This window comes from Onychostruthus taczanowskii, unplaced genomic scaffold, assembly GCF_017590055.1.
Source record: "Onychostruthus taczanowskii isolate IOZ18803 unplaced genomic scaffold, ASM1759005v1 scaffold1, whole genome shotgun sequence".
NCBI classification, from domain to species: Eukaryota; Metazoa; Chordata; class Aves; order Passeriformes; family Passeridae; genus Onychostruthus; species Onychostruthus taczanowskii.
In genome coordinates this window covers 11,846,388-11,869,089 of record NW_024496525.1, presented here as the reverse complement: position 1 = coordinate 11,869,089, position 22,702 = coordinate 11,846,388, and the positions used below count along the sequence as shown (strand labels likewise).

Here is a 22,702-nt window from a genome sequence, read left to right as displayed (position 1 = left end):
CTCTTATGTATATTACTGGCAGCACTGTTTTGTTCTTTTATGAATGGTCATTGTAGCATTCCTACCTATAGATCAAATCAACACAGAGACTCTTCAAACTCAGGTATGAGCAACCAAGCAAACTTCATTTCTTTGTGTTCAGGGGAAATGCTACTGTTTTTCACTATCATGGTACAGCTGAATTACAATGGACTTTAATTTGCCTTAGGTCAAAATTATGTTTTTTAATTAATTACACCAAGTCTCATCCCTCCCATAACAAGGAGAAAACGAAGTAATTCACTGAGCAAAAGCCCCAACACAATGTCTTCATTTTTAACATTCAAAATTCATTAAAAGAAGGAAAAAAATCATACACATGACTCAATTATCTGAAAACATGAATTGAATGTCAGTTTACTGTTTTTAGTACTTCCCTTACCTGATAGAAATAAGGATTGGGTTCAGACTCTCCTACACCATTGAAGTCTTCTACATTTATAAGCTGGAAGTCATACAAAAAGCCAGCATTGGCTGTTCTGAACTCTGGCAGAAGCTGCACGTGGGGCAGGTTACCCAGGTTCTTGTAGCGCCAGTTGTAGAGGTTACACAAACTGTTCAAAAGCACACAGACACGAAGCACACACAGTGAGCTACAGCAGGCTCTACCTCACTCAGGAGAGTTCACTTGGATACAAGATCAGGGCTTCTGTAGGTTTTCAGTGAAAAGAGTAACTGTGCTAGGCAGCCTGTACATATATAAATGAACACACTCGAACAATCTATCCAGCAATATTATTTTAAGGTCGTGATTCTGTTTTGTTTCTCTCACTGAAAACTTCAGATGCCATGTCAATGTGGCACACTCAGGTTTAAGTCTGTTCCTCTTGATCAAGCTACAAATTTTGCAGGAATTCTAGCGAAAACTTTCATGCGTAACAAAACTTAAGAAATATTAATCCTTCTTTACAAAACAGAAGGAATAAGGAAAAAATTATTTTCTGCAGTAACTGTGGTAAAGTTTCTTACAGTAAAAATAAATTGATTTCCTTATTTATTTTGTGTATTGCCTAGTATTAACACAAGACATGAAGGAAAACAAACAAAATCTACCTAATTCTGAATGATTCCTGATATTTATAGGGACAGTAATACTAACAAAATGCCTCATTCACAAATGCCCAACAATATCCAGACCAGCTCAAAAAGCAGATAGCTCATGGGGAAGCTACTTGTGATCACAAAAGACAAAGCATGAGAAGTAATTTCTTGATCAAGAAAATACTTGCAAAACAAAGGACTTTTGCTCTCTTATCACTAAGAAGTTCACTAAGATTCTGTAAAACAAACTTTATTCACCAGCACATTCAGATAAAATCTTCATTTTAAAAATCATACTGAACTGTCATTCATAAGACTAGAAAATAATATTCTAGATTCCAAACATTTCCTACACGAAAAAATTGAACTAATCCTTTATATTGTTGACTCCACTTTATGCTTAAAATAAAGATTTGGAACTAAACCTAGAGTAGCAAGATTTTAAAAGGAGCAATTTTCTCTTATTTGGTTTTATTTTTCCTTCTTAATATGGCATCACAAATATGCAATGCACACAATCAATAAATCTGGTATTTAAATTACCACAGTGAAATGACAAATACATAGATAAAAAAGAAAAGCTATTACACTACAGTCGCAGCATCTCCTATATTATAAAAAAGGCCTTTTGTTCTTATGAGGACAACCTGAATGTGTCCCATCTCTGGATCATCTCTCCTGAAATACTACAGAAAAGCAGCCTTTTACAGTCTTTAAAGAAATTATTATATATGAAATGTTAAATAAACCAGATTTTTATTTAACTTTGAATATACTAAATATTAGTTTAGAAAATAAAGCTTCTGCAAAGTTTCATTTGTAAAAAAACTCCATAAGCACCTATGAATTTTATTAAAATTTTATTGTGAAAAAATATTAAAATATTAAAATTATTAAGATTTTATTATGAATTTTATTAAAACACTCATGCAACAGCAGGGTACTACTATATAAAAACAATAATGAAGAAATTAATCTGATTGCAGAGAAGTAAAGTCTGCCTTCCTAGTCTAAGCTGAAATTAAAATTCAAGCTTTGTAAACTCCTGTCCTAACAATAAAAACCAGTTTACACAGCTATGTGTGCCCTTCTCTCATTTTTAACTTGTTACTTTCCTACAAGCTAAACAAAGGATTTTCTGTCTTACCTTGCTCTTGCTCTTCCTTGTGCATCCAAGTCAACAGTTGGCACTCCAACACGAACAAACCGTGTAAAAAGAGACTGTTCCATGTTGGAGTACTTTTGAAAAGCCATGTTCTTAATGACTGGTGGCAACTGGTGATGGTCACCAATCATAATCCACCTCTTCAAACGACTGAATCCATCCTGGGGGTTCTAGAATTGAACAATTACACTATTGCAACTATTCCAATATAATCAAGGCACTCAAAACACATTAAGAGTCAGATTGTCTGCCTTCGTCTAAGCCCTTCAACATTTGTTTTTAAGCTACACTGAAGTTTAGTCTTTTTAAAGACTACTAGCTTCCATCCAATCTGAGTAGAATTGTAAATAAAGTCTCTTTTATTATAAAACAAGTACCTTTATCTACTAAAATCAGTACAGAAGTATCAGTATAAATATCATATTATATTGCTTTAAAGGCCAAAACCCCTGATTACTACACAGTAATAGCAGTTAACCCAGAACTGTCCTCTGAACTTTATTTTTTGAATTCTGAGGTAGTGAATATGAAGCATCTGAAACGGTTTTTAGTGTGCAGATTTCTGAGGCAACACTGAACCCGCCTTTCAAGTGTCTCTGCAGTTCATGTGCTTCATCTGTTTACTTCTGTAATTCTCAAATAGCCTCTTCCACGACCAGGATGTGCCCCATACTAATTCCCATCTTGGCTCTTGGACTGAATGCTCTTCACAATTAGCATCTTGGAGACTTCCAGCTGTCAGATACTCATTATACACTCCTGTGATAATTCCCTTTCCCCATGGGAACACTATTTGAGACAGAACATAAAGTTCCTTTTCCTGCCACTTGAAGTGGAAGAACTCTGAAGCTGTTTCTGATCAGACAGCAAGGAAAGAAAACTGAACTCTGGACTGTCCAGTTCTTGATGCCTTAGTAAGAAAGTAAGAGGATGGAAATAATTTTTATTGGCAAGAGTAAAAAAAACACGAAAACCCAAAACTTTCCTTTTTTTTTTTTTTTTTTTTTTCTTTTCAAAAGCTTTTGCTTTGGAGATGACAAAGCATTCTATATAGTTGTTCTGTATGTATCAGACATTTTAATCTTGGACACAGAGGCCCCCAAGAATTCTGTTTTTAAAAATTTCTCACTGAATTGCAAGTAAAGAAATCAAGTACTGCTACTCTGAAAGGCTACATCCTTAGGTTTTGTTAAAATTAAAACCCACTCAATTTTCAAGGACTATTTGGATGCCTCACATAAATAAACTCATGGAATATCTCCCAGAATATGCCTCTATGGTGAAATGGTCTACTCTAATTACACAAATGCTTCAGTTTCTGCATTTCCCACATATACCTATTTTCCCTCACCTGCCAGATACATCTGGTTAACCAATATTCACTTAAAAATTTGAAAAAAACAATTTCATAACCAACGTGAAAGTTCTTACTAGAAAGTAACAGTTCCGGATTACATCCTGCACATGATATTTTTCATTTTAATATTCAATATTATTCAAGAACACAGAGTCTTATTTATCTTTTTGCTTTTAAAGATCTTTTATGTTTCAAGTCTAACCTGCAACAGGAGAGGTATAAAGGTTTCTATCTCCAGGATCTGAGCAGACTCTTCCATTAAGATGTTGTCATACTGAGGAAAAAAAAAGTAAAGAGATGTCCATAAACACAGTAACACAGATAAATGTATTTATTCAGCCTACCAAAAGAAAGCATCTATTACTCCTTGAGATTTTGCTGGGTGGGATGGTTACAACAGGAATTCACCTTATAGGCAAAATATCAGTATTACCAAATAGGTGAAGTCGTACTACATCAATGGCAGATTTCTCTGTACCAGTCAGGGCTTAAACCTAGAAGGAATCCCTGACTGAATTACATTACATGCTTCCTATATTCCATAACCACAAGAGAAAAGTTTTGTGCAGCGGAGAAAACTAATTTGTGATCTCTGCACTGAGGCTGAAGAGAAGCCATTTTGTGATCTAATACAGTACATGATCAGTGAAAAATAATACTGAAAAAATTACTGGTGGCTGGCTTTTGTCAGAATAAAAGACTGCATGAAATTAATAATTATAGTCACCACTGCAGAGTGAAAACAGCATTGCATCATAGTTCTTTTTCCTCAAATTGTTAATTTTTTAGGTAAACAAAGCTGTAACAGCCATGTTTTTCTACCCAGTTCTGCCCCTATTTTGTTAATCCTATCACTGCTATTTATCACATATTATGGCAAAATGGACTTTTTTAAAAAGGCATTATTTATCATTTTTGTATATACAGTAACTTAAAAGTGATTTAATTGTTTACTTACAGAAGTTATATTTTTCTTCAGAAAAATTAAAAAATTGAAACATACAGGTAAAAAAATGCAACTCTAAATGTAGCTGCCTAGATTTGGGGCAGATAAAAAGATTCATATGGGGTGGGGAATAGGGGAGAACCAACACCAAAATCAAGTAGTACAGTAACACTAAGATAAACATTACTTTGAAACCTAATTCAACCAGGTCACGTCGTTTCAGAGCAGCATGCGTGCAAGTCATGGCAATGATTTTTGCTTCTTTCACCAACAGGTATTTGGATCTATCCAGGCCACTGCGGAGAAGTTCAAATGCTCTGAATTCCTATGGAGGGCAAAAGAAAAGTCTTGGAAGTCAGAATATGAAAAAATATCACTTAAAAAATGAATCCACTCAAACTATGCAGCCACCTTCTTGATATAATTCAACAAGAAAGCTCTGAGGGTATGTACTGTTAACACTCCCATCTGAATAATAATTTGTTGCAGTTTCCAGGTTTAGTGTATTTTGATAAACAATCTTGTAAAAACCTATGAAAGAATTCTTCCAACCTGTACATACATATAAATTTGCAGACAAATATTCAAATAATTCTGAGGAACCCTCTCAGAATGCCCCAAAATTTTCTTGTACTATATCTTCTTGTTTCCTACTTTACTGCATCATAACATGACATCAAATTCAGTAGCAGAAAGACCATTACAGTTAATATAATGAAATGACACACAAATCACCTTTACCCCAACTTTTAATAGCCTCTTAAGCAATTCTGGCAAAACCAGAAGACAATCTGCTACTTCTAGGCTAGCTGATTAAAGGCAACTGACTGTAAATACAAAGACCCTGTGAAGATCAGAGGAGCAGTCATAGGTGAACCAATCCTTGTAATCTCACCAGTGGAAATGGATGCAGAACAGCTGCTTCCCACGATCCAACTAAGAGAGACCAGACACTTGCCCCTACTGTGTAACATACCTATATTTCTCAAAGGTGGAAATTCTTACCTTGTAAGGTAATGAAGCTGCCTAGACATGTATATTTCTTCTAGGATATAGGGAAAATGAGAATTTTGGAATTGTGTAGTTTTTCTACAGGATTAGCCAGATTAGTTTGCCTTTAACAATTACATGTCTTACCTCAAGCTGAGTGAATATTTTCTTAATATGTCTAAAACACCCTTCAGCAATTTCCATATCTTCTTCATATGATTTGCCTTTGAAAACTGGTTGAGGAGCATTTGCAAAATACTGGTGAAAAGGAAAGAAACTGGAGACATCTGCAACATCTGGCGATTTCCCACCTTTAACTTTCACTTTACTGATATACTCCTCCCAGCGAGACATTACCTACAACAAAACAAGGTGGGTTTATATCATAAGGGTTTTTGGCAATATACAGGCTTGCAGCATAGCATAAAAAAAAAAAAAATATCACAGAAGTATGTCTTATGCAGCATTTGACCTTGTGCCAGAATGACATTTTTGAAGTTGTGGTGGGCTGAGCTTGGCTGGCGGCCAGACACCCACCCAGTTTCTCTCACTCCCCCTCTTAAACAGGGCAGTGGGAGAAATTAAGATAGAAAAGCTTATGGGTTGAGATAAAGACAGGGAGATTGCTTAGCAATCAGCATCACAGACAAAACAGGGAAAATTAATTTCATTTATTGCACATTAAAAAGAGAGTAAGATGGTGAGCAACAAAGACAAAACCAAAACCATCTTTCTTCTCCACTCCCTCTTTGTTCCCAGGCTTAATTTCATTGTCAATTTTTTTACCTCCTCCCTACTCTGAGCAGTACAGAAATAATGGTGCTGTCATTCAAGTTCACAACACCACATCTCTGCCACTCACACCACATCTCTCCTACTCACACTTCTTCCCTGCTCCAGCATGGGATTTAGACAGGCTGCCTCTTCCTTCAGGATATATCCACCTGCTCAGCATGGGGAACTCCATGGGCTGCAGTGTCGCTATCTGCTCTGCCACAGCCTCTCCACTGGCTGCAGGTGGAAAACCTTCTTTACCATGGCTGTCTCCACAAGCTATGGGGAACCTATGCTCTGATGCCTGGAGCACCTCCTCCCCCCTCATTTTCTTCTGACCAGGGTGTATGGGGTTGTTTCTCACACTCCCCTCTGTGCCCACAGCTGCTGCTGGTTTTTGTCTTCTTCTCAAAGTGGTTTTCACAGAGGCACCACCAGTTTCACTGTGGATTCAGCTTTGGTCAGCAGTGGGTCTGCTGGAGCTGGCTGTATCCTGCCCAGGGCAGCCCTTGGCCTCTTCTCAGAGGTCATTCCTACAACCACCTGCTACCAAAACCTTGCCACATACACCCAATACAGAAATAAACTTCTTTATTATCTCCGTTTACACTACTTTGATTTAAATGCCAAGTGGGATTCATTTAGGAGGAAACTGAACCAGAAGACATCCTCTTCAGTATTGCTTGCACTCTTCAACACCTAAAGTCCATTTAATGTTATGGTCCACACTAAAGCTAGCCCAGAGTAACTGCTGTAGAAACATACAAAGTAAGTGCACTCTGTAAGCCTCCTTATGCAACACTAATTGCAAATGTACACCTCATCACTGAAAAATACATGGAGGAGAAATGAGGGACATGCAACATACCATTTTGTACACTGTACATTTGATTTCACATAGGCATTTAAAGTTATAAAAGCCTCCTATCAGGACCATCAAGTAGCTGCTCTAATGCTTGTCCAAAATATAAAGCAGCCCACAAATTTTCCTATCTGAAGGAGAAGCTTCAGGTTAGAATCTTTGCCAGCATTCATGAAGGGCAGCAATGACTTGGTGAGTCAGCAGGCAGGATTTAAAACAATAGCAACACAAGCAAGTCATGCTGCAATTTTAACTTTAGCTGTTACTGTATTGTGAATCACCAAGGAAAATGCTTTTTGCTTTTACTCTCAAATTTGAAAAATTCATTGCAAGTTTTACAAAGTGTTTCGTAATGTATTTAGGTCATACAGTCTCTGCAAAAGTATTTCAGTCCTTACTTGGTATAAGAAAAAGTGGCCAGCTGTTTCACAAGTGTAAGATACATCTCCTGGGACTCCAAGGCTCTCTTGTAACCGCCCAACTTCTCGCAGAAGTTCGAGTCTTCGAGCCAGCACATAATTAACTCTTCCATACCTACGAAACAGATTACATATAACATAATTTTTATTAAACTCAAAATATTATCTAAGTATCACAATGAGAGATCAAAAAAATCCCAGCACCCTGCCAAAAAATCGTCACAACTATAACCCTGTTCCAAGACCCCAAGAATTTGCTACATGCTGACTATTTTTATCAGGTGAGCCCTAACAATTCACAAAGCCAAGCTAATGAGAAATAAAGTTTTCACAGTAGTGCAGCCCACCTTCAAGTATATTCCTCAACCTTTACCCCTCTCTCTTGAACTGCCAGAACCCATAATGCTTGCACAAATATCCCACAGGTCTGGACTTACCTTGAGAAAGCATGAAAATAGACCATTTAGCATCTTAAAGAAAACTCCTTTTAATGATGAACACTACAGTTCAAGGAATATACTAAACTATGGATACTACTAAATAAATATCTGCTATGGCATCATTGCAATAAGTTTTTGGCTATCAAATTTCTGGAATAATTTGACTACGTCAAAGCATTCAATTTAAAAGAAAAAAAATCACAAGGTATTTATTTTGCTAAATACTGAACTATGTATATGTGGGTAGCTTCTAGTGACTATATATATTTTTTACTGCAGCTTTTGAAGTCAAAGTATGGCTATGATAATCCAGATCTGGACAGTTCAGATATTTCCAGTGCACGACCATTATACCCTGCTTACATTCATGAATGTTTGTAATCCTACTGACGTCAACTGGACTAATGCATGACAAACATACAAATATTTAGAAGAACAGGTTCTTAAGTCTTTGTACTGACACAAGAGTTGATAGTTTCCTTCCATATGTACACTTCAAAATGTGTTATCAATGAAATAAGCAACTTTAAGGTTACGCAGTTCAAGAAGAATTCAAAGCAGAAAGTTTAATTCCATGTTTATTAATGCAAAAATCACCATTATAGTAGAAGTGATACCATATTTGTACAAAAAACCCTGTAACTATAAGAATCCACCTTATCATTCTAATTTCTCTCACAGATTAATTGTATGAAAGTATAAGGGTCAAAAAAATATATAATTATCTATTATCCAAGCAGTTGATTTTGTTAACAAGCAACTGATTGCCTTTAGATGCTCTAGGGAGCACAACTTCTGTACAGAGTAAGAACCCAAATTACTAAATCTGGTACTGAAAAATAGTGCAATTTGTATTACTGGGATTGAATAATATGAGAAGGGTAAAACTTGTCCACCACAGCTCCTTCACATGGGAGGCAGAGTGGATTCAACAGAGACATGCTGCTGCCATGTTTATATAAGTGAGTTTATCATTAGCATCTCCTTCCTCACCTGCTGAAATCTTTCTCTGTCTCTAATTCCTCTTCTCCATGACCCAGACGCAGAAGGTGACGCTCATCAATGTCTAGAGCCATGATTTTTTCGAACAGCTGGTTCAAAGCCTAAAGATTGACAAGAACAGGAGAAAAGGTAGTTTTTAGAAGTTCAGAGCCTCTGGCAGGGGAAAATGGAGGAATTACTTGTAAGTAAAGTAGAATATTTTGCCTATTTTAGTATAAATGGAAGCTGAAACAAACAAAAATAATGTTGTTTTAACAAAATAAAGTTAATACTGAAACTCCTAATCTTGACAAGGAAATTAGCCTTCTAACACCCTTTTATTTGCATACTTTATACAACAATTACATTTGATTTTACAATTTCAAAATTTAATTCTATCACATAGTTAACTTAGTTGATAAAGCTATCAGTTTACAAAACTGTCTCACAAATACCGATTTTTGTATGATGACATTAAACAATTTAACTTTTACTGGACATGAAAGAAGTATCATTTGGTACTGACTGTCACGTACTGTGACTCTCCCATTTTGCCTAATTGTGCTTAACTAAACTTCTAGGTGTGCTACATCTTCTACCTTAAACTCTTCAGTTCTCTAGTGGCTTACTATCAACTAACTTGTTTATTTCAAAGGAGCAAGCTTGTAAGCACTGGATCATCAAGTTTTGAAAATAAGAGTAAACACAAACAAGCTCCACTTGCAGTTGCAAATGTAAACATCTTAAAGTGCAGCATCAAAGCATGGATAACTACCCTGCTGAAACACAGTTAATTTCCCAGGGTACAATTTCAAGTTAATGTCCTCATTAAAGTCTTGTCTAGTAAGAAGAGTCTTCTATCTGCCTCCATGTATTTCCTTCTTTCTCTCCTCAATGGACATGTTCTCAACCCTTTCTCCCAACTGTCACTCTCCTGCTATCCATTGCAGACTGGCCTGTATTATTCCAGGCTGTAACTCCTCACCAAAACTATACCCCCTCAACCACTCTGTGATCCTGGTTTGATGAAAAATTATGGAAAGTTTTCCAATGATATGTTCAGTTAAAGTAACTCATAACTGAGACAGCACAGGCTAACCAGGGAGACCAGGAAACAGCTGACCCTTGTTTCCAAACAAATAATTCCAAATCAAATGCAGATTTCATAGAATCATGGAATATGCTGTGTTAGAAGGGACCCAGAAGAATCACCAAGTCCAACTCCTAGCCTTGCACAGGACACCCCAAGAGTCACATCCGGTGCCTGAGAGCAGTGTCCAAATGTTTCTTGAACTCTGTCAGGCTGGGGCTGTGACCACTTTTCTGAGGATCCCGTTCCAGTGCCCAGGTGAGGAACCTTTTCTTAATAGCCAACCTAAACCCCCCATGACAACTTCAGTTCACTCCTTCAGGTCCTGTCACTGCACACAACAGAAAAGAGATGCCTGCCCTTCCTCTTCCCCTCATGAAGAAGCTGTAGACCACAAAGAGGTTTCCCCTCAGTCTCCTCCTCTCCGGGCTGAACAGACCAAGTGACCTCAGCTGCTCCTCATACGGCTGCCCCTCAAGGTCCTGCAGCATCTTTGTTGCCCTGCTCTCAACACTCTCTAAGAGCTTTATGTTTCTTGTATATTGTAGTGCCCACAACTGCACATAGGACTCAAGGTAAGGCTGCACCAGTGCAGAGTAAAGTGGAAAAATTAAGAGAAAGACTCTTAAAAACTTAACATTATTATTATTATTTTATATATGCTTGAGAATTAGCAGTTAGACACCATTTCTTAGGAATGCAAAGCAAATATTCATCTGAAGAGGCTTTCCCTCTGGAGCATAAAGCATAGAACAACCAGTGTCTGAAAAAGCTAATTAGCAAAAATCTGCCATGCTTGCAATGCATGTGCAACTGTAAGAACCAAGCAGAGACTTTTTCAAAATACTTTCTTACTTTTGACCTCCAACCAATTAAACACATTGAAAACTTCAGATAAATAGTTTAGAACCACACACCTGAAATTCAAGAACTTAATTTCTCATTATCAAACTGGCAAAACTGCACATAACTCGACTCAAGTTTCCATTGTTAGGAGACAAATGCAATTCCCAAACTACTGATCTCAATACCTACTGCTCTTCTACATTGCAATTACAGGAAAATTCCACACATGATTGACACTTTACCTGATTAGAATGGGTAACTATTAGAGTTCGTTGTTCTGGGAAATTATGATAAAGATTGGATATGATCTGGACTGCTACATCAGTTTTTCCAGTACCAGGTGGACCCACTACCTAAAATCAAACAGACACATAAGAAATAAAACCAAACAAAAATTAATACACAATTTATCAGAATACTTTACAACAAAAAACACCAGAGTCAGTTGGGAAAGAAAAAATCTAGAACAATCTCACAATGCACTGACATTACACACTGCTTCCTGGCTCTGGTGGACTTTCAGACCGCATGCAACATACTCCAAAAGACTCCTTCAGACTATTTTTGCAGATTCCTGACTAAAAGAAATATGGTAATCTAGGACAGGAAGTATGGAAGGAACAGGAACTAATAAGAAAGAGACATTCTCAGAGAAAAAAAGGTAGTTTAGCCTCAGAACAGTCTAAACAGGGGGGAAATAGTGAGAAGAGAATCAAGATGCACAATTGAAAAAGAATAAGGTCAAACAGACATAAAGAACAGGAAAAAAAAATAAAAATAACGAGAGTTGATTCCTTCTATTTACTCAGAAATCTACAACTGATGATACAGACAAATAATAACAGTTAATTGTTTTCATAGGCTCGTTCCACAAACACTCCAAAATTGACACCTCAGATATTTTAAAGATATCCAAGTATTATACAGAAAGCATCTCAAAATAATTTGTTCAGGATTAGGAACCACAAAATATCAGTTTTCATAAGCATCTACACATAAAATTACAAACTGCTTTAAAATAATTCCTGCTTTATTTAAGGACTCTCCAAACACTGCAAAAGCAAATTCAGTTGCTGTGGAAAGCTTTCAGCCACTGAAACACAGGATACAGAGATGTGTTGCCATATGATTTTGTGAGGACTGGAGCATGTTGAGCCTCTGAATGTTAATTTTTCACATCCTTAAACTATTAATAGAAATTACCTCAGCAAGGCTACAGAAAGGGGCATTACTAGTATTTCACTGAATGTATCTAAGGCCAGAATTAAAAAAATAAGAGTATAGAATCCTTAAAAACATTCTTACCATAGTTAGTCCAGGCTGCATTCCTGCACGGATGGCTTCAATCTGAGTATGGGTAAATTGAATAGTATTGCTGTAACAAAGCAAAACAAGATCAGATAATTGATAGATTTTGTCAACAATTTTGATAAAAGCTATTGTTTTAACAAGTTGTATTTCAATTAACTGTTCATATCTTTTCTGAACTACACATTTGCAAACTTTTGCACAAATGAAATCAGCATTACAACTGTCTGTTTTCGAAATTTCTAAGCAAGACAGTAAATCATGCTGTCCACGTGACAACAAACTCCACCTAAAAGCCTGTTTGTCTTTAGTCATTATTTGCAGAGAATGTGTAAAATTATTTAGGCATTACGTTCCAAATATTCAAATTCCTGAGACAAAAACCACTAGAAGACAGTATTTCTCACTGTTCTTCAAGGGACTTTCTTATCAGAAATGGGCAATAGAATATTTTGATTTAAATATAAAACAAACCAGTCTCATTCTGAAAATGAACTGCTATGCATGTGTTATCATTTGAAAATAAGTTCTCATCCATTTTTTACCGTTTTGGTTGATTATATGGATATGGTCCCCTGTTTGGGATAACATGAGGCTCTACAATCAGTGTTTCAGCTTCTTCAGGGTTTTCTTCACTTCCATCCTCTTTTCTTTTCATTCCTTTACCTTCCTTCATTGGGAAAGTTATCCTGTAACACATAATTTAAGGTTACAATTCAAAATGCTCACTATCACATAGACTCTCAGAAGGTGATGAAGAATTTTTCTCACCATTAAGACAAACTTTCATACAAGAGGGAAGCAAGTGCTGCAAATGACAAAGTTTTAAGGAGAATAAAGAAAAGAAATGACAAATGAATTGATGACGCTGATTAAACAAAAAGTCTGTCGAAAGCCCTCTTTTCATAACTGGAAAAGCCAGGAGCAGTGCTGAGAGCCAGCTGGAAAAACACTGAAGACAAGAAGTTCATAAGTGAAAATGGAAGGGACAGGAAAAAAGTTGCAATAGAACATAAGCTGTGTCAGTGTTCCAAACTATTCCATCAGATGAAGGTTTTTATCCTCCAATTTCAATTTTTTATAGCCTTCTATCTATATTAGCAAGCTTCTCTAATTCAGAACCAAATCACAAGTGAAGAAATCCCCATGCCCATCCAAAATGCAGATATCTGTAACAGTAATAATCTCTTACAGGACAAATGCAGCAGTAGGAAGAGCAACAGCTCTTCATGAAGAGCAGTATCTCTCTTAATACAGGAACTGAAACTGAACAACAGGTCATTGAGAAAACTGTGTGTGAGATCTTTTCCTGATACCTTCAGACTATTTTTGTATCATTATATACTGTTAGCGCCTTCCCTACACAAATCCTCCATGCAGTGTTTCCAAAAAAAGTTCAGGAGATTACCTCCCTGCTTTTCAAGATTCAATTTAGCCATGACAAAAGCTGACTGGTGCAGGGGAAAAGCATCTTTTCCCTCCACAGATTTATTCCTTCACAAGGAAAAGATGTAGTTTCTTCAGCTGAAGGAACTGTTCTCCAATACTATGCACTGTGAAACTCAGTTGTCAAAATTCAAGGAAGTGCACCAGGAGGGACAAAATTGTCAAGTCTAAAAATGCTGGACAATAGCACCACTGAAACAAAACAAGCAAATCTCATTTAGCTGCCAATGGCATCCTCCTATTTCAGAAATAATTTCTAAAAAGAAGCATTATGGGATTTCAGACTTAATCCTTTGTGTTGACTGAATGGTGTTTCCAAAAGCTCAAATTTTAACTGACGTTGAAATTGCTGTTCTTAGCTTGTTGTAACAAGATATGTAAGGCAACTATGTAATTAAAATTCTCTAGCCTGATCTTGAGGAGGCTAGACACCATCATGCAGAAGAGAGTATTATTTGTCTTGATTCTATCTCATACTTTTGTTTTTTGAATGTACTCTGTAGGCTGATCTATAAGCAATGCTCTGATGCATTTTTGTACAGAACAGAACAGAAGCTGGTCCTGGGTCTAGCTGTTGTACAGTTAACTCTATCATGTAACTATTTCAATCTTACATATCTAAACATAATCTAAACATATCTCCTTTTTTTAAGAGCATCTCCTTTCAACCCCTGAACATAACTCCACCTGAAAACACGTTTCAGCAAGAATATTAAGAAGTACTTGAAATACTGAGATCACCTGAATGGGGGTACATGCAGATCTGGATTGTCAACAGTGACTTTAACATTGTAGCCAGGAAAGCTAGCTTTTAAGTGATCAATGGACAGGAAAGTGTCATTAAAATCCAGAGTTGCAATCTGATTGGGCATTTTTGAATAGTGTGCACTACTCGGGTCTCCGTATCCAAGAATGATGTCATGCAGCCAGTCAGGAACCACACAATCCGTGTTCATCAGATTCCTAATAGTCTCCAGAAGAGCCTGTAGATAAGAAAAACCAGAAAAAATAGGATTGAAGAGACTGACTTTTTACCAAGCAAAAATCATACTGAAGATCAACCAAATCTGTTTTAAGAAGATAGAATATAACTCTTTAATCGACAGTGTTTGGTTACATTGAATCAATATACAGACAGTGTACATCTGCAACAAAACACCAGTATCAAAGCACAGAATTTATAGACTAAGAGCTAGTAAAGATGACCATAATAATCAGTAAAGTTTTCATCCCAGAACACTCACAGCAAGGTAAAAATGCACAGAAGATCCTCATGCAGTTTAAGGTTTCCTCTTACATGCCTATAAATTTCACTCCTGTAGTCAGCTTAAGCTTCCCTTCAAGCATTTGCTCTTCACCCACAAACTAATTTATAAAATCATCTGTGGTTATGTAAGTTTTCTCTCCTTTCCCCTCTTGTGAAAACAACAATGCTCCAGACCCTAGACTTGCACAGAAGGTGTGCTTTTTAACTAAGAGGTAGCTGAATTTTAGCCTTCCTGTTGAAGGGCTACTTTAATGGCAAGCCTTGAAGAACCATCTCACTTGAACCTGGCATTTAGACACCATGTATCTGCACTGATTTCCAGATCCTCTGACTTCCCATGCCACCAAACATGGATGCAAATGAATGGCAAACAGTGCATCAGCCATCCACACCAGAATATAATACAGAACCTCCAAATGACAATCTTGTAAAAGAACAGTCGCTCAAATCAAAGTACAGGATTTTATTCAGATAGTCTACATTTATTACTCATCTCCAAAGGGTAGGATTTTCTTTTCTTCCTTGTGTTGTATCATTCAAAGAGTCAAGTAATGTGACCACCATCCCTGCTTAGTCAGCCTCTATCAAGGTCCTGATTCTTCCCCACTACTCAGCATGGGCGAGACCACATCTGGAGGGCTGTGTCCAGTGCTGGGCTCCTCAGGACAAGAGACACAGACACACTGGAACGGGTCCAGCAAAGAGCCACTAAGATGATTAAGGGATTGGAGAATCTGTTGCATGAGAAGCTGAGAGAGCTGGGATTGTTCAGCCTCAAGAATACAAAACTCAAGGAGCATTGGAGAATTTGAGTGATTTGTATAAAAAAAATGTAACAGGAGGAAGTAAGGTCAATGGAATGAGAGTCAACTCAATAGTGCCCTGTGAAAGGACAAGGGGCAATGGACACGAATTGAGATATGGGAAATTCCACCTAAATACACCAAAATATTTTTACTGTAGAGGTAATGCAACATGGAACAGGTTGTCTAGAACTGGCTATGTAGTTTCCACCACTGGACATATCCAATTTCAACTACACTGTCACAAGATCTTAAGCAAATTGCTCAAGCTGACTCTGCTTTAAACAGGTCTTGGACTAAATCATTTCCAAAGGTCCCTGTGACCTCAACCATTCTCTGAATATGTTTCTTCCAGTCACAGTCATGCTGTGGATTCTGTGACAGACCTGTAAAGCTACGAAGTTGAAGGCATCTTAGCATTTCTGAAGTCGGAATTACTTCAAAGATATATGGATGGACAAATCCCATATTAACTAAAAACTTCTATATTTTTATTGCAAACACATAACAAGTACTTCTGGCTCAAACATATATTAAGCACAGCATAATATGTTTGTGCTAATAAAAGAACACAGAAATCAGACAATGTCACATTTTCAGGTAGCATTTCTAAACCCAGTGATCAGTTTCTAAGAGGAAGCAAGAAATATATTCCTAACAACAAATGCAGTACTTCTACATCACAAAAACTTTGCTTCAGCTCTTCAAAAAGTAATTTCTATGCATGTAAAAATAGTAACGTTCATTCTTGTAAGAACTAACACTACTGACCAATTGTAGTGACACAGCGGTGTCACCTCCAGCCAACACACTGTATTTGCACTTTCTCTGCTGTCTCATCTGCTTAATTTACAATGACTGCACAACAGTTCTCGTCTTCTCTCCTACAAGCTCAGCTTTAAACTTCAAGCTGCCTTCCATCTGCTGCATACACTGTCTACACTAATCGCAGCATCATCTGGTTTTCTTTTTTCCAGCTGAAGCTAGAAAGGTTTGCAAATGGCATAGAATGCATGCAACTAAACTTGCAGCAGTGTGATAAATGTGGCAATACCTTAGATTGTCTTGAAAAATGAAGGTATGAGACTTTCATAAATGCCAGCATAAAATGGCTTGCATTGGGATTTGCCTGTAAATTACTGCTGCAAGAACACAGCACAAATGATGCCACCACAATGGTCTATGCAGGCTGCAAGCTACTGCTTCACACTAGAGCTGTCTTTCTAGATACAGAAAGAAAAAAAAGTCCAAGTCTTCCTGCCTACCTGTTTATCCATTTACACAGAACTTGCTACAGAATCCCTCAAAATGAAAATCACTTCAATTATGCAGTGCATGATTTTAAGGCACCAAAAGAAATGCAGTTTTTCATTCATGCTGCATTTTCAAAATTGAAAATTCAAGGAACATTAATGATTCAGAGATCTAAAAAGCAAAGAAACTGAGTAAGAAATATTTCAGGTGTATAAAATTATTCACCCTCACAGTGAAGGTGGCCTACAGCACCTTGTGCTACAGTATGAATTTGCCCAGCAGGTAAAAGGAAGTGGCTCCTTCCTTTCTGCTCAGCACTGTTGAGGCTGAATCATTCAGCAGTTTTAGCTGAAAGGAACCCTTAAAGCTCATGTAGTCCACCCCCCCGCAATGAGCAGGGGCATCTTCAAGCAGTCCAGGTTTCTCAGAGCCCTGTCCAACCTGACCTTGAAAATTTCCAGGGATTTCCACCTCTCTGCCCCTGTTCCAGCATTTCACTACCCTCATCATGTAATGTTTTTCTTATATCTGGTCTGCATCTACCATCTTTCAGTTTATAAACATTTACCCCTTGTACTATCACTATTAGAAAGTTTATCCTCATCTTTCCTATAAGCCCCCATACTGAAAGGGTGCAGTCAGATCTCCCTGAAACCTTCTCTTCTCCAGTCTAAACAACTCCAATCTCTCAGGCTTGCCCCGTAGGAGAGTGCTCCATCCCTCTGATCACCTCTCTGTCATTCCTCTGGACTGCTCCCACAGGTCCTTCCTCTGTAGGGGAGCCCAGAGCTGCATGCAGCACTCCAGGTGAGGTCTTACCAGAGCAGAACAGAGCGGAAGAAGCATCTCCTGCGACCTTTTGGCCGCCCCACTTCTGCTGCAGACCAGGATGCAGTTGGATTTCTGGACTGTGAGTGCACACTGTTGACTTATATCAAGTTTATCATCCACAGTACCTCCAGTACATCCACCAGTACCTGCTTCCCAGCAGGGCTGCTCTTGATCTGACACACTCCAATGACCAGTAAGAAATTGATCCAGTGACCCTCCCAAAAGCAGACTCCTCTGATTTTCACATTTTGACCTTTTTACTCTTTTTCTTACAGCTGACTATTACATTACGTAACAAAAACATTCCACATACTCCCTCAACCCCGAAGTCCAAATATGAAGGCTTCCCCTTAGAAGACTGAAATTATAAACTAATGTTTTATTATATACTCCAGCAAAGTAGCAGTATTCTGGTTTTCAGTGTAAGAGTTATCTGCAGGGGAAAATAATAACCAACTGACATACTACAGCCTCCTGCAGGGAAAGCCTAAACTTTGCCACCCAAAAAGCCCAACATATGCATCTAAAATAAAAAAGCCTCAGTACTGACAGCATATTCAGACATACTCGTACCTAAGAGGCAAGGAGCAAGTATCTTACCTTGAAATTGTTTTCTTTTGGTTTTCTTCTCATTATTATATTAAATGTCTCATAGACATCTTCTGCCCCATTTTGGATTGTATTGGTCATGTCCTGCTGATACTGGTTTGGGTCCAAAAATACTCTGTATGTTCTGCAATCACCTTTAAGTATTGGTTTTGGTTCAGGTCCTGCCCATAATTAAACAGCAAGATTAGAATTTGACTCAGTGCTAAAAGCAAAATATTGTTCAAATAAGTGATCCATAATTGTCCCTCAAATGAAATTCAGACATATTCATATGATGAAACTAATTTCTGCATAGCAATGGACACATTTTCACTGCATTATTCTAATAGTTTTTGAACAGAATCTATTTTACTCCTTAACCCAATACTGGATTTATTTAATTAATGTAGCTACAGAAGATTTTACCAGAGGAAACTAGTTAACCTTTCTCAGGCTGCTTATGGAATTGGTTTGTTTTTTTCCATGTATGTAACCAATTCAGTGAGTATTCTTTAAAAGAGCAAAAAATTATCAATTAGGCTGTTAAAAATAAAAAAAAAAGAGACAGAAAAAAGATAAATCTCTTGAACAAGTTTTGGTATATCATACCTTCTTCAATAACACGACCTTTCTCGTCCAACATGCCCTGAATTTCACAGCCTCTGACATACACCAGGCCAGTCTGCTCAACGAAAGGCTGCCTCCTGTCAAACCTGGTGCCGTAAGGCTGCATGGGACGCACGGTGATCAGGAAGCAGACGTCGTGCTTGCGCAGACCTGAGCCCCAAAAGGAACAGTCAGTGATTTGACTGAATGGCTTTGTCCCCATCAACTCCTTAACGTGTATACAGAAGAATGCACTTAGATTTCTTTTAAATAAAATCCCACCTGTATATATTTTGTTTTGCTTCAAAATATGCCTCCAATTTAGAGAATATAAAACCATAGGCCATTGTGATATAATAGAAATAAAAAATAGAAGTTGAATGCTTTTTTCATAACAACAAACATTATTTCAAGATTATTCTTCTGCCAATAATCTTACTCCAGTTATTTCTACCTAGTTATTTTCAATCTTCCCTAAAGAAGTGTCGCATTAATATCTTATTCTCAGTGCTTCCCTCTGGACAAACCTCCAATTCTTTTCCTTTTTTTACAAGTGCAGTGCCTAGAACTGGGCACAAAATCCTAAACCAAGTTACTTATCTACTTAATAGAGTAGGAGGTCACTTAACCAAGTTACTTGTTTACTGTAACATTCCAGTTTATAAATGCCAATATAACTTGAGGTTTTTCTTTTTCCCTCAGCAATAACATGATGTTGGGGAATCACATTCAGCTGTGAGCAATGATGACCTCCGACCTTTCCATTCTGCAGAGGTACTGCCTGATAAATTATTCCCCCAACATGCTTTTGTACAGTGACTTGTTCTTGCTTAACAATCATCCCTGTTGAACTACATCCTACTTTTAAAATGCTGCTTCTCCAATTCACTGATGTAATTCTGAACACTAACTTAACACCAGTATACTTCAGGAGTCTTAGAGTCTTAAGAACCTTCAAAGTTCAGAAAACAGGCTGTATTTTTGAGACAAATAATTTCTCATTAATCACCAGATACTATTCAACAGAAGGCACTTTCATCAAGATCCTGTTACGTCAGGCAATGATTTATGAATTCTTCATCTCAGTTTTGACTTAGTCAAAATATGATTTTTTACAAATCACAGAGGCTGTTTTAGTATTTAAAAAGCCGCATGCACCACTATATAGATACCTTCATTACAGTGAGTTCTCTGCCATCCTCCTAGACTTCTACTTTTAAGAGAAACCTACAGCCCCAAACTGGTATCTGTTGATTTATCACACAGTCCAGCTTTAGCATTTGTGCTACGTGACCTGTAATCACACTATGCAGCTCCAGCACATTTATCAGGTTTCTCTAACAAAAGAGAAAGGAGTGACATTTACTGATAATACAAGTATAACTGCATGCTTCTATGTCACTTGCCAACACGGTCAACTAAAGTTCAAATCCCCAAGCAAAAGAAGTGTCGCCTGCGGATACTTACAAGAAACAGAATTTGGTACAGTCAGCACTTCGTAACATTCAAAAACACTGAAAACTACTGAAATGCACTGGTTTGAATTAAATACAAATCTGTCCACTTGTGTATGAGACAGATATCACATTCCCCATACTTTTCAATATGACATTTTTAGCATACACATTATTTAAAATGCTAAGTTAACTTTCCACAGTCCCTGTAAAGGTCAGCATTTTACAGTTGATCACTGACTGACATCAGTCTGAAGTAATAAACATTCTGTTCCCAATGAATGTCTAAGTAATTATTTCAAACCTCATTTTATGAAAATATTAACTCCTTAAACTTGGAATTTGAGTAACAGACTTCTGAACTGTGTATCAGGATTGAAAAACCTGTATCGTGGTTTAAAACTTCTTCTTACAAATAAATCTACATCAAAATGTATTTGGATAAGCACCAATTTTGAGCACTTTATTTGAAAGCATGTTAAGTACCTTCCCATTCATCTTTGATGTTATCTCGAACATTCAAATTAATTGTAACATCTGCTCGCACTCGCATGGGCCAGTTTTCACCAATGTTGGGCTTGGCCACCTCCACCACTGTGAAAGAGACAATGGGTTGTGCCATCCTAGCCCATCCACCAAAGACCACACCTCCATATTCTGATAACCTAAGAAATAAACCCCAAAGTTTTGTTAGTCATTAGCTGCTAACAGATTCAATTCTTTTTTAAACTATTAAAAAATTTACCCCACAGTAAGTTTTAAGACAAAAGCAGAATTCTTAACTTTATGTGCTACTGAATTAGATTCATGTAATCCTGCATTTTAGAACTGAAGCAGAACATAACTTATATCTCAAACAACAAGGGCAGTTTATGCTAGCATTATTCAAAAAAACTCGGAGACAAAAGATAAAGGAAAGGTAACAAAAAGCAAGAACTGAGTATAAAAGATATCACACCAAATAAACCTTGTAAACCAAAAGAGGAGTTAAATGTGGCAGATAGAAAACTCAAGAATACTGAGTAACATCTCCCACAAACAGGAGTTTATGACGTTTGCGTATTTTGTAATGTCAGCCAAGGCTTAGTACTCATGGAAAATTGACTCATCCATCTTAACACAACTAAGGCTGTTTGTTAGCAACCAGCATACTGCATTTAACATACCTACAGGGATACATAACCACAAACCCTTAAAATATTGTCAACCCTTGGGATGACAACACCTTGTGGAAGGAGTAAGTACAAACCACAGTATCTAGGTAACAATTTTAAACACATTTGTTACTATGAATTTATTTACTACACACACAGTATCCGTTTCTGATTCCTAAACACACTTTGATTAGAAGTGAACTGACTGGTTTGCACCAGTTAATAAATATTACCATGGTTTCATCCTACTGACACTGTCTTCAATGTCCTGTCTGATCTCATAGGTAGACTCCAAGCGGAAAAGATTGAAGTTTCTCAGCAGGTAGTCATGGAGAGTCAAGAACTGTAGATTCAACTTGGGGAGTGCAAGACAACCTAAGGATTTAAGGGAAGAAGGAAAGAGGTATTTGAGGGACAAACAAAAAAAAAGATTAATTAATACACTGTTTCTATGAATTCATACATACATACACACTTTACTGTACAACTGCCATAGTTGATATCCTTGGAGATTCTAAAAACTACCCCTTGTATGAACACACCTCTAAAAAGCATGTCTTTTTCAGATTCTCTCTAAAAGAACCTGCACAAGACTGAAGGGATTTTCATCCTTCTATCACTAATACAGTGAACTACTTAAATATTAAATCCATCAATGTATTCAGACAACAAAATGAAGTTCAGGAAAATCAAATGCGCAACAAAGTAATGGTCTTTGGAAATGCAACAATTAAGTTAGCATTAAAAAATTACAAAGAAGGTTAATAAAATAATAAAAACCATGCAACATCCAACAATTCCCCTGTTCCCATGCTTTATGTTTATTAGATGCCATAAAAACCGTTAATGTAGAAAATAGCTTGCAGTCAAGAAATCAAATTTTAACACACATCTCTAAAGTTTCTGTTACTGGTTTGTTTTTCAAATGAGAAAGAAAAACACAGGAAGATTAGATCCTACTACACAAGGAGTATTAGAACTCCTAGACAGGTCCTAAAGCTTCTTACATTGTTTTTGGATAGCCTTAGATGCAAATTTTCC

The 22,702-nt window shown here is 37.1% G+C and overlaps 1 protein-coding gene across 1 annotated transcript in view; it reads right to left on the bottom strand.

The window, feature by feature from the left end:
• The window catches only part of AQR (aquarius intron-binding spliceosomal factor), a 49,354-nt gene that overhangs the window by 8,892 nt on the left and 17,760 nt on the right, over positions 1–22,702 (bottom strand). Inside the window, exons 16-30 of the mRNA XM_041399356.1 lie at positions 21,895–22,036; positions 20,994–21,172; positions 19,057–19,224; positions 18,460–18,629; positions 14,446–14,687; positions 12,804–12,947; positions 12,256–12,325; positions 11,193–11,303; positions 9,027–9,136; positions 7,573–7,708; positions 5,686–5,895; positions 4,736–4,873; positions 3,805–3,876; positions 2,228–2,415; positions 422–593 (exon numbers count right to left, since the gene is read on the bottom strand). Of these exons, the coding sequence (XP_041255290.1) occupies positions 422–593; positions 2,228–2,415; positions 3,805–3,876; positions 4,736–4,873; positions 5,686–5,895; positions 7,573–7,708; positions 9,027–9,136; positions 11,193–11,303; positions 12,256–12,325; positions 12,804–12,947; positions 14,446–14,687; positions 18,460–18,629; positions 19,057–19,224; positions 20,994–21,172; positions 21,895–22,036 (2,252 nt within the window). The remainder of the gene's footprint in view (positions 1–421; positions 594–2,227; positions 2,416–3,804; positions 3,877–4,735; positions 4,874–5,685; positions 5,896–7,572; positions 7,709–9,026; positions 9,137–11,192; positions 11,304–12,255; positions 12,326–12,803; positions 12,948–14,445; positions 14,688–18,459; positions 18,630–19,056; positions 19,225–20,993; positions 21,173–21,894; positions 22,037–22,702) is intronic.